Genomic DNA, 12587 nt, shown 5'->3' with positions numbered 1-12587 from the left:
TTCTCAGAGAATAAGTAGTGGAGATCTTTCAAGGGAGTTGAAATGAATCCTATGCTAGATGAAGCGAAAAAAAGACATCCCGGCCTCTCAGCGATTCTGGCACAGACCTACTGCTGTTCTTTCCATGCGGCACGTTTGCGGTAGACATCGCGACGGAAGACCTGCTTCAGCTGAGCGATCAACTCGCCATCCACTGGAAGTGCCGCTTGAACAGCGCCGATTCCGCAAAGGTCATTCTTCCGATCGATGAACCATGCGAATGTAAGACCACCACCCCAAGTCAGTGTTCGATCCCCATACCAACCATCGACGTCCTGACGCATAAGAAGGCCACCCAGTCCATGACCAGCCTTCATATCAGGATCTATGCCAACGCGGAAGAAATGTCCCATAGGACTACTTAGGGCACTCTGGTGGCTCTCGGTCGCGCCGGGGCTGAGGTGATGTTCGAACATGTTGTCGACAGTGGTAGGCTTGAGCAATTTACCGTCGTTGACCAGCAGGGAGCGCAAAATCTTGGTGTAATCATTACCAGGTAAGAAGAGACCATGACCACCGAAGTCACCGCGTGTACGCAAATTCATATCGCCACCCCCTCCCAACACAGCCCGTCCTAGGCCCTCGGGGTCATTCGGGTTCAGGTCAACCATACGAGCCCGCAGGTCTTCGCGAGTCACTGGGAAGAATTGCCCGTCTTTGATACCGAGTGGATCAAAGATGCGTTGTTGCATACGCTCCCCGAGTGTGAGGCCCGTCACTCGCTCGACTATGCGACCCGCCCAATCAAGTCCAGGACCATACATCCAGCCTTCGCCGGGCTGAAAGCCAAGCGGATAGCTGAAGAGTTCTTCCACTGACCGGACACCTGCTTCATCGGGGGCGGAGAACTTCTCGCGCCACTTGCCGACAAGGGGGTTCATGAAGTGATAAATTAGACCCGAGCTGTGGGTGAGAAGCATCTCCAGCGTGATGGGGCGCACCGCAGGCTGGAGGATGGGAGTTTCGTCATCTTCGGAAAACCCGGTGATGACCTCTTTGCTGGCCAGTTCAGGTGCGACGGTCGAGAGATCACCGTCCAGGGTTAACAGGCCGTCCTCGACGCACTGTAGCGCAGCGATCGTGGCGATCAGTTTTGTGGCAGATGCCAGGAATAGGACATCATCTAGCTGCTGCGGTACTTTCTCGCCTGACAGGAGCGTGCGATCGCCGAGGGTTTTGTTATAGACAAAACGGCCCTCCCCATCAGTGGCGCAAATCACTGCGCCGTTGATCTTCCCCGCATCGATGGCGGCTTGGAAGCTGGTCTCAATATCTTCTTCGGCCATGATCCAAAGCTATGACCCGATGAGGTGGCGCGTTTATTCGAATTAACTTTTAGTTAGACAAAGGTATTCAAGAAGTTTTTGCATACATTGAGAGGCTGGGCTAAATTATCTTTTATGAAGGCTTGAGCCTCACCGGTGGGTTGGGTTGCCAGGTCGGAAGATGGTTTCTCCACGGTGCTGAGGTAGTATTGTGTTTTGGCCCCATTATGTGAGTCACCACTCCATCAGCCACGCATTTGGAGGTCCGGGCATACTTAAAGCATTCATGGAATAGAGGGTTGCACAAATGACGATGCGTGCATTGCTTTCCATAAGACTAGGCCGGTGGTGAACGAAGGGCCGAGTTCCAGCCTCAAGCTGCGAGAAAGTGAAACAGCGCGGCAGTAAAAAAAGGCTCAAGGTGTTCCAGGCATCCCCGGGTAAATAATCTGCTGAAGTATATGCGGTCTGTTGACCTCGACAGCGTATAGACCCTGTGCATCTTCCGCGTCGGTGGCTATGGTAGTACGTATTGTGAAGTTCACTCGAGAAGAGGTAAACCTAATCTGGTGAAGTTTTGTGGGGATATATGAATGGGAATGTTGGTTCCACCTACCGTCATACACATCCATTATGGTAAGGCATCAGGGTATTAAGAACAGAGGAAAGTTCAGAGACTAATTCAGACTCAACTTACTAATGAAGAAAGAAAGAAAAAAGGAAGTCACAAGCAGTGTTAGTGGTTGCATACTCAACTAACACATGGGAAGAGGTGTATTGATATCAATTCCTGTAGATAAAGAAGGCGACACATGTCTTCTTCGCAATCCCTGCCAAACTACCTAAATCCCACGAAATCAAAGCATGCAAGTCAACTGCGGGAAAGCTCTATTGCGTGCACTTGCAGTATCCTGGATTGCAACGTAGAACGTCAGCTGCCCCCTGGCCTCAGCGATTGCCTCTACGTCGACATGACTCCAGATGCAAGGTCAAACCCTCGGCGATATTATGCTGGTCGCTCCCGGTGATATCCCTGTTGAAGGCGTTGGCGGATTCGATCATCTTCCTGCGAGGCCTAACAATGCTCGCAGCAAAAAAAGACAGCGTCCTCGCTGTCATCACCCCACGCTAGTCGTGCGGGCATTAAACATGCATGGTAGAAGAATTGGGCCTCGAGGCTCATCAACGTCCAAATAAGGACCATACTCCATTTCATCGCACGGAATTCGCATGTGCCATCACTTAATCGCCAGCCGATCACAGAAATTTCCCATCGTCATCCTCCAGGCTCTAGTATATAGAAGTGGGCTAGTTGTGTTTGTTCATTTCCAATAATCTGACCGTTCGGGCAGGACCGCGGCACGGACGGCATGATTAATTGCCAGATACCGGAATTGCATGTCCATGAACCAGTAGTCATTCCGCAAGCCCAGCGCCACACCAGTGCCAAAGCGGATTCCTGACGATGCATTTCTCGATGGCGTAGATGCATTCGTTAGTTGCGTCCTGGATTTCGTGGACTATTTCGGCGACCTTCACGTCAGGAGTTCTGCCAGAGGTAGGTTTCTCGGGGTGGCTCCCAAATCGCCAGGTCTCAGGTCTCATTCTGCAGGAGATTATAAATGTTGGCCCGACAGGCTATACACGGCAGGCAAGGCAGCGGCCACGATAGATATGTATATTGGAGAGGCAGGGGAGAAGACCTTTTCAGTAGAGAATTCGGCTCAAGAAATATATAAGCTTGCTTGAACTCTAGTATCAAGAATTCTAACCAGAGTTGCTCCCGGGCAAGGAAAAATTTTTCACATGAGAGATGGGAATTGCCGGGATTGACAGATGTGGAGTCACTTAAAGGGAAGATGCTTGACGGAATCTCCCTGGGCAGACTTGGGAAGCTCCGCTATAATCACGGATCACGTGGATGCATCCTACAAGTATGCCTATCGCAACAAAGTCAAAGCCCAACTCAGTGAAAGCTATCTACGGCTGATCAGGGGGCTTGAAACCCTTAGAGGGGTCATGCTGTAGTTCAATATATGGTAAAATGTTCATCGTTTAAGATACGAAAAGATGAGTCGACTTCGAATTGGAGCATGCGAAGCGCTTCGACAGCTTGAGGAGCGTGCCGAGCCTCAAGAGGACTTTAACTGACCACTTTGATTACTTTCCATATCAGGATACATTACAGCGGAAGGAGGGGTTCAAAAATTATTGAAAAAAGTTTCAATTAATAGAGATACATCCACATTAAACGGTAACAGAGTAGCGGCATAAAACACGTAAACGCATGAACACCCCTGGTATTCGCTAAACAACCGGACCAGCCTGCACGAAGCAAAGAGGTATGAAGGGCATAGGACATGAAAGCGTATCAACGATCAATGTACCAGCCACCGCATAGCAAGACGGGAATAAGAGCCAAGCGGTGTTTTTTCCCTCCTCGGTGAATTTTTTTTTGGAACTTTTGAGAAGAGGGGGAAAGAAAAAAAGTGAAGCTTGACTCCTTTTACACGTCTGCAAATTAGACCTCGACCTGGGCGACGGTAGCCTCGGTGGCGACCTTGTCGTTGTAGGTGACACCCATCTCCTCGGCGAAGGTGGAGTGGGGCTTCCAGCCAGCAGAAGTGCGGGGGGTAGTCTCCTCCATCATCTTGTCGACCTGCTCGAGGGTGAGGCCCTTGGTCTCGGGGATGAGGAAGTAGGTGTAGACGAAGGCGCAGGTGCACAGGGAGCCCCAGATGAAGAACACCTTGGCGCCGAGGTTGCCCTGGTCAGAGTCGACCATGTAAGGGGTGATGACGGCAATGATGCAGTTCCACAGCCAGTTGGAGGCGGTGGAGAGGGCGACACCGCGGGAACGGATGGGCAGGGGGAAGATCTCGCCGATGACGACCCAGGCGCCGGGGCCCCAGGTGCTAGCGAAGAAGAAGATGTAGATACAGATGAAGGCGATCATGGCAGAGACGGCGTGGGGGTTGCTGCCGTCGGTGACACCGATGATGGCGACGAGGAACTGGCAGACAACCATACCCAGGGCACCCCAGAGGAGCAGGGGGCGACGACCGACCTTCTCAATGGCGTAGAAGGAGATGGGTGTGGAGAGCACGTTGACGATGGTGGTGATCATGCTCAGCAGGAAGGGGTTCTGGATTGTGCCGAGCTGCTTGAAGAAAGTGGTACCGAAGTAGAAGACGAAGTTGACACCAGTCCACTGCTGCATCATCTGGAGAGAAGTACCGAGGACAGTGCGGCGGACGTTGGAGTTGGGGTGGAAGATGTTGCCGCGGAAGCAGTTGATCCAGCTGTCGAAGTAGCCAGTGTCGGGGATGACGGTCATCTCGTACTGGAAGTTGGCCTCGATCTCGTTCAGCTCCAGCTCAATGTACTCGGAGTCAGGGGCCTGGCCACGAATGCGGGAGAGAGCCTCACGGGCAGCCTCCTTGTCGTTCTTGCGGATGAAGTAACGAGGGGACTCGGGTAGGAAGAAGAGACCAGTGCCAAGGATGACGGCCCAGAGCATCTGCAGAGCAATGGGGATGCGGTAGGAGCCGGAGTCAGTGCGGTTCTGAGTGCCATAGTCGACGCAAGAGGCCAGCATGAGACCGATAGTGATGCAGAACTGGTAGCCCGAGACGATGGCACCACGGACCTTGCGAGGAGCAATCTCGGACATGTACAGAATGATGACGGCGGAAACGAAACCGACACCGAATCCGGCAATCAGACGACCAGCAACCAGGAGACCCAGGCTGCTGGAAGCAGTCTGGAGAATAACACCGACGATGAAGACGAAGCAGCCAGCAATAACGGTGGTACGACGACCGAACCAGTCAGCCAGGTCACCGGCGATCAGAGCACCGAAGAAAGTACCAGCAGAGAGAATAGAGACGATGAGAGACTTCTTCCACGAGGGAACGACAAAAGCGTCGGGGTTGGTAGTAGCCAGAGAGGGGTCCTTTTTCACGAGGCAGGATATATCAGTATACCGCTATCAAGATATATGGACCGAAGAGAGGGAGAAGGAGAGAGAGAAAGTAAAGAGCTCAGTGGCAGAGTGCCAAACTTACCAGGTGCTCGAAAGTAGTGATGAAGTAGTCCATACCAAGGACACCGGAGATGTAACCGGAATCATAACCGAAGAAGATACCACCAAAGGCAGCGAAGGCGCACATCAGGTACGTCTTGACAGTAACGGGGGCCTCGACGCGGCGAGCGTCGACGCTGCCCGCGGGGGACACAGCACCACCAGCCATTGCGGTGATGGGTTTCACTTATGTAGTGAGAGAGGAAGTAAGTAGGAGGTAAAAGGGGAGGATCCAAGTAAGGTAGGAGAGAGGATTGGTCGAGGAGAGAGGATCACAAGGATGAAAGAGAGAAAAAGTACAAACGAGGGGGGAGGAGGAGGAAGTTTATATCCTCGCAGGCCACGACACCCCAGCACCCCGGGCACCCCAGATCCCCAGACCAAATTAGCAGGGGGCAAAGGAAAAAAAAAAGTTTCCAATCCGATCTAGTGCAACATCGTGAGCCCCAGCGAGTCACGGAGAAAGAAAAAAAAATTGTTTACCAGACGGTCCGCCACTCTCGGCTCGCGTTCGAGTCCCCGTCCACGGCCACGGCCGATGGTCTAGTCGGCTGGCCACAGGCGGGGGTTGGTCCGTCGCACTGGGGAACTACTGGAACCGTGCTAAATCCCGAACAGAAAAGAGAAATCACCATGAATAATTGAAAAAAATAAATAATAATATGGGATGGATCACAGTCGAAGCCTCCAGGACACGGCAGACTAAGATGAAAGGGGGAGTCGACTAGGTCGGATTGAGACTACTGTGGGACAACCACGCTACCCCGAAAAGAAAAACGAAAAAAAAAAAAAAAAAAAAAAAAAAAACGTGGCATGCGGCACGGGGAAATAGAGAGACCATGGGAGAGTGTGAAAGCCGGGGAAGGTCTGTAGTAGATACAGTCGTACAGTAGCCTAGTAGCCTAGTAGGTCTGCACGGATGAAGCCGTGGGTTGGAGGGAGTCATTGGCCAGTGAAGAGGGACCCTGCGCGAGAGCACCAGCAGAACTTGACCGGAGACTAGGCCTGGAATGGACGGGGTCTTGAGTTAAAAAGGAACAAAGTCCAACGGGCCAGCCAGTCAGATGCTCGGGTCTCCGGCGAAAAGAAAGTCAAATTCCTCGGCTCGCGGAGACGCTGTCCCTTTCGGGGTCCCTGGGCCGCCATTGGGACTTGGTCATTGGTTGCCACCTGCGACTGGACCGCGCCACCGTTTCTGTTGGTCGCTTTTTCTTCTTCTGTTTTTGGCTCTTTTTTTTTCTTTTTTTTTTTTTTTTTTTTTTTTTTTTTTTTTTTTTTTTCCGACGCCTGACCAAAGAGGTGGATAATAAGGACCTGGACGGAGGACTGCAACTGTGAGTAACTCAGCTAGTCATTGATTCCTCAAGTCTCAGTCCACTCAGCATTTGTCATTCGGTCTCGGTTACCCGTCGCTGAACTGGTGGTTCTCTCTCTCTCTGTTCTCCCCCCCGAAGTCGCGTGAGCCGACCCGGTGACTGGTCGCAGCTCGGCCATGTCCGCAGAGGCACCAGGCCGGAAATAGACAACCATCAACAAGAGCGAGAGGCGAAAATGAGACAGAGCCAGCGGCAATAGTCACGGCCGATGGCGCTTCTGAGATTGTTTTATTCGAGAGAGGGGCGAAAATTAGCTGAATGGAAGGGCCTAGGTGGTGGTGGGACAATCTCGGTTCGCGAGAAACGTTGAACCATTCTAGGCCGTAGCGGGCATCGCGAGTACTTACAGTAGCATCGCTGACTGAACGGCGTGGCCCGTTCTCCAAACTCCGTCTGCCGTAAGCTGTCATCTTCTCATGGTTCCTTCGTATGGCTTGGTGCTGGTTGCATTGGAATTGGGAGTCTGCGCGTAAGGCAGAGCCCGTGCCCCCCGCACGACTTTGGCCTACGGTTTCAGTAATTGGTCAGTGTTGTCCGCGTTGGCTTGCCTGTCTCCTCTCTCGTCGGTGGTCGAGATAGCTAGTCGAGTCGTCATCTCGCGAGACTAATGGGCGTCGCCGCGAAACAGAAGGTAGCAGAGGAGGGGGGTCCATGGCAGCAAGCCCGTCCCCATCGGGAAAACGCACCCCGGGCGTAGAAGCCTTCTGCGAGACGTTCTACAGAGCAGGACAGGGCAAAGGTTTCCACATCCCCGGCCGAATCAGCCAGTCAAAGGACGAGAATGCGAGTCAACTGGGCTGGTTCTATTGTGGGGAAGTCAAACTCACACTCCGCCATTCCGCGCAGGGAACCTTGGCGCATCACGTGGCGTCCAGTCGTGCGGTGTCCCCGCGAACAGGACCCTCCTTTTTGACTCTGGGCATGGTAAGATGGAGCGAGTTGAGAACGGCCAACAGCGGAAATTGTGGGACAACCCACCATGAGAAGGTTTGAAGGCGTGTCTCTTCCTCGGGCTAATATCGGGACAAGGCCTTGGAAGAGGGTCATTGGCCGTGGCCACCCGCTTGGTGAGCTTGGAAGGAGAGAAGGTTCGACAAAAATTGTGGGAAGGTCAGAAAAGATGGGGCGCCATGTGCCGGAGTCATCGGAGGGGAGAGTGATTGGCAGCAAAGTACGGAGAATAAAAAGATAGAGAGGAGAACATCTCCAGAGTGAGCAGTTCATCTGCCTGTCATGTTGGTTCTGTCAGGTCCGATTGTCAGGGCCTCCTGCCGGATCTGGGAGCGGTAACAGGGACGATCTCACATCCAGCATGTCAGATCCCAGTTGCAAATACGACCCGACCGTGGGAGCCGTGATTCTCGGGCCAGTCAGCATTTTTGCACGGCATGACCAAGCCCGGAAATGATCCCCACTAGCCGAATACAAGCAGTGGGAATAAAAAATTAGTTCCTGTACGGAGTAATCTTCCATAGAATATTCAATTATGGCGCTTCAAGCTTGTTGGGCGCAGAACGTTTGGCTCGAATCTCTCAGCCTCTGCCAGCCAGTCTCTCCGGAGTTCAGTCTAACAGCGTCCAATGCTACCTTGTCCCCTCAATCCTTCGTATACGCTCTGACTCTATACCGTACTCGGGAGGTATATGATACCGCCCCCCAAGCCACAGTAGCATTGCAGATAACCCGCAGACCCTGGAAAATCAGGCGCCCCAACTCAAAAAAACCCTAATAATCCGGCAGACAAGGGCAAAATCAAACGACACGCGGTGCCATGGGGAACACTAAACCCAAAGCAGTCCGTGCAAAGAAATTTTCACAATGACAGAAACAGTAAAAAGATAAATATCAGGAACCCAAAAAAAGCATGGCAATAATGAATGTCCAATAAGCTTTCTCCCATAGTGCAAATTACCGCTCTCAAGCCACACCCATACAATTCTCCCTTCCATAGATTCCATACCCAAGTTCCAAACTGTGGCTCCCACAACCACAGTTACCAGATTTTTTCTCTTCCCATTCGCCACATCCCGAATCAAATGGGCCCATCTTCGGTAACCGATCCATTCTCCGTGTATGACAGGACTAGCCGAGCAAAGCACACAGCATCCCGGTGAGGATTTCGCGTTAGACCCGAACCTTGCTCGTACCCGGGGAAGTCGGGGTCGGCGAAGTTTTTTCAACTTTTTAGCCTAGAACCCGGCCGGAGGACCCCTCCTGTTTCTTCTCTAGGCCGAGACGGGCGACCCGGGGTAAAACTTTGCCGAGAATTCCGTACTCCGTAGAACCGAACTGGAGGAGGGTCTGCGGGCTATTCCCCCAGGTCTCGCAGATGGCCTCCGGTGAGCGTATACAGGCATTGTGGGTGAGAAATGCGGAGGAGTTGGGGGATTTTCCTCTTCATCCCGCGAATTATGGTCTGGGGACTGGGGAATTTGGGTTTAGTTTGATTGAAGCCGTTGCGAACTTGGGATTTCGGACTAGGGACTCGGTGGTATTGTTGAGATACGGAACCCTTGATCAAACTATGACAAACCGACCGACTGGTGGTCTAACAACCGATGTGGCTACGTCCGTGCTGAGTCGGTACCAGGCGAAAAGCTTTGCTCTAGTCTGGAATGTTAGACATGATAGAACGAAGCAAAAAAAAGGAAGAAAAAGTAAAAGGAGTGGTCATAGCTTCCAAGTCATTTCCATTGCTAAATATCCGCAGTGTCTCACAGGGGTCATCGAGGGACAAAAACCATGATGGTGCGCAAATTTCTGGCAATGGAATGTCCGGTTTCCCGTTATTTTAGCTTGCTGAGCCGGTAGGTCCTTGTTTCTGATGAAAGCATGTAGCTATCTATCGATTTCAGAAATATAGAATGTCGGTGCAGCAAAATGGTGACTCTTGGATCATATATGTAACTTTTATCGTCTTCGTTGGCCGTAGACTGCATAACAGACCTAAATTCGAAGCCTTGCGGAATAATTTGGCCAGGATGAGAATGATTTGCATTGGTAGCTGATGAGGAGTTCACCAGTCCAACAATAAACTTGCTTCAGTCGATGTCGACGCTGATCCGAAACGCGGTGTCCGAGACGGAACGTTGTTGACGACGATACTATCGCTGGTAGAACTGGTGGTTCTGCTGTATGTAGCACGTGTCACATTTGCAGGGCCTTCGATTGCAGGAGTCTTATTGAAGTAGCACCGCTGAATTATGACCTCCAAGGCTGCGAACGATTGACGTTATGCGCTCGCGATCGACCATACAGGACTCGGAGCTGGATTCATGAGTGTCTCTATATCAGTCATGATGTAAATTGTCATAGATGCCAGCCGAGCGGCTGCTTTTCCACGGCCAGCTTGGTCGATCTCTATCGACAGTGGTCAAACTTCCCAATATCGCACTCACTATTGGGAAGTAATCATATTTTCAAATTAACGATAAGCAGATTTGCCAGTTTCTCCTGTCTTGAGTGGCTTTGGGTCATTTACGTTGATGACCACTTGGACTTGCTTTACCTAGTGACGCGAGGTTATGGGGATCCTCCAAACAATCTGCCAAAACTTGAGGCATGCGCCAAGCATGGACGCAAAATATCGCCCCCGATTTACCTTCCTCAGTTCAGACCTGTCACCCAGTACTCCACCATTATTCATTCCCAGCCAAGGGACCATCGAAACTCATGGCATTGATTGAGATAAGATATCAAATAATGAAATACGAGAAGCTTGGGGAAAGTTCAGCCACCGATCGGCCCGCTCACGCCGATGATCAGCGCGTGGCATATATTTAATTTGAGCCGCAAGGTAACCGTTTGTCTATGATCACACTGTCAACTTCCGGGGCCGCGACCCAAAGGTCGGGCGGGTGTACGACGGACGTTTGGCGTAGCGGGAACATGCATCCCATGAAGGAAGAGACTAAAGCGGGAGATAGAGAGACAACACGTCCAAAAAATATCTGAAACCCAACTCATGCCATCGGTCATTCGTGATGCAACGCGACTCAAACGAGGCAACGTTATTTAACCTCCCCTGCTCAAGCCTCCGCACCATCACCGACAATCCAGCCTGCCCAGCCTGCCCAGCCTGGGCCAAGTACCAATGCACAAGATGTCAGCTTCAATTGGACACTTCGACGTGGTCGGACAATCCCGCTCTTGTCCTCGATCTTGGCGGCCCCCATTCCAGCCCACTCCTGGCAAAATTAAACGAGATGCGATCTCGGGTCTTCCCCGGATGAGCAGAGATCACCGACCGCCAAGAGGCTGCCGACTCCCATTCGTCCGGTATCAGCACTAGCAGTGGGATATATGGACCTTTCGGCTTGGCCCGAATCTGCGGTAGGTCGACTGATGAGTCCATTTGGTGCCTGAGAGGAGCTTTGACCAGGGCGAGGTTTTGTCTCGTTTTGTTTGTCGCAGTTCGTCGTCATTTCCGCACTCTTTCACACAATGCCTGCGATATCACGGTTGGTGCTGCCTTGGGCGGCATTCTCGTCGCTTGCCGTAGCTACAGCGGCGGTCTATTTCAATGATACTTCAGTCTGTGCGGATCCGAAGGGGACGCAAAAATGTTATGATAAAGCAGAGACGAGCTATACGAATTGCATCACGAGCAATTGCTCCGGGGGAAGCAAGAGCTGCTTCGACTCGTGCAATGGGGATCCTACCTGCATGGCAAAACAATGCCCGAATCTGGGAGTCGACTGCATCAATGCTTGCGGATGTGTCAAGGCCACCGATCAGATTGATTGTACTGCCTCGAGTTGCTGGAACCAGGTAGCTCTCGCGATATACTCACGTCATGAGATCAAGTCTCACTCTTTTCTTCCTCGCTAGGTATACTCTTGCGAATACCAGGAAACAGCACAAGACGTTCTCAACCTATGCTTGAACTTCGACATGGATCAAATACCCTTCTGGCCGGCCCCGGCCAACGCCGCGGGCGGATGTTCATGCAATATTGGAAAGGTGGCTCGGAAAGAGACGCTGATCTCTGCGCAACTCACGGAGTGCAGCAATAATATGACCAATCTCAACCAAATGTCCGAGGTGGAGGACATGACGAACTATGCTCAGGCCTGTATCTGCTGTGCACAGAGTGCTGTTGTGTCTGCGTATGTCTACAATCCTATCCCCAGGCAAAGCGCCCCAGTGATTTTTGAAGACACGCCTCGTCGACTAACTTCCTCTAGCATCTGGGGAGTGTGCCCAAATACGAAGCCCTCCGAAATTGGAGCCGATTACTGGTACGATGCGTTCCTGGGCCCTCATCACTGGGAGGATTGCGGTCCATATCTTGAGGCATACGACTGCGGCAGTGACTTGGGGTACGCCGCTGAGAGTGCTGGTGACACACATACTTTCTATAAGCCGAAAAATCTTCCTAAGAATGGAACCGAGACACTCTACAACAGTGGCGGTGTCCTAAGTACCCCGGTCAGCGGAGCGACTTTCACCTGGACAGCTGACTCTCTTTTACATGCTATCACTGCTGCTTCGACGAATAATATTGTATCAGCAACTGGTGCGGGTGCACAGGGAGCCACGGCGATAGCAACAGGGACGGGCGCGAGTGCTACAGAGACCGGCGGTGCGATTGCATACAACCCGCCTACATGGGCCAGTGTAGGCATGGCCGGTGCACTTGCTTTTATCATTGCTTGATATGCGCTGGACTTGATATACCCACGATTCCGAAGCAAATATCGCCAACTGGATATGACATACTTTCGTTTCGACCTGCTATCGTACTGGTTGATACCTGTAGATCTTGCGAGGTGTCGTAGTCAAGTGCCGCCGCAGAGTGCAGAGAAACGTGCGATAGCCGCT

The 12587-nt window shown here is 51.9% G+C and overlaps 3 protein-coding genes across 3 annotated transcripts; 1 reads left to right on the top strand and 2 right to left on the bottom strand.

The window, feature by feature from the left end:
* Positions 1 to 107: 107 nt before the first annotated feature.
* N7458_010037 (serine hydrolase domain-containing protein) lies at positions 108 to 1325 on the bottom strand (the record flags this gene model as incomplete). Its single annotated transcript, XM_056913419.1, has 1 exon — positions 108 to 1325. One exon carries the CDS (start codon positions 1323 to 1325, stop codon positions 108 to 110), a length of 1218 nt encoding a protein of 405 aa, XP_056762268.1.
* Positions 1326 to 3825: 2500 nt separating this feature from the next.
* On the bottom strand, positions 3826 to 5557 carry N7458_010036 (sugar porter family MFS transporter; the record flags this gene model as incomplete). The annotated part of the gene is made up of 2 exons (XM_056913418.1): positions 3826 to 5259; positions 5372 to 5557. 2 exons carry the CDS (start codon positions 5555 to 5557, stop codon positions 3826 to 3828), a joined length of 1620 nt encoding a protein of 539 aa, XP_056762267.1.
* Positions 5558 to 11657: 6100 nt separating this feature from the next.
* N7458_010035 (uncharacterized protein) lies at positions 11658 to 12422 on the top strand (the record flags this gene model as incomplete). The annotated part of the gene is made up of 1 exon (XM_056913417.1): positions 11658 to 12422. The coding sequence occupies one exon, from the start codon at positions 11658 to 11660 to the stop codon at positions 12420 to 12422; it is 765 nt and encodes a 254-aa protein (XP_056762266.1).
* Between the last annotated feature and the right edge of the window lie 165 nt (positions 12423 to 12587).

This window comes from Penicillium daleae, assembly GCF_028827525.1.
Source record: "Penicillium daleae strain IBT 16125 chromosome Unknown utg000008l_segment0_segment0, whole genome shotgun sequence".
Classification (NCBI taxonomy): Eukaryota; Fungi; Ascomycota; class Eurotiomycetes; order Eurotiales; family Aspergillaceae; genus Penicillium; species Penicillium daleae.
This window is presented reverse-complemented; position numbering and strand designations above follow the sequence as displayed.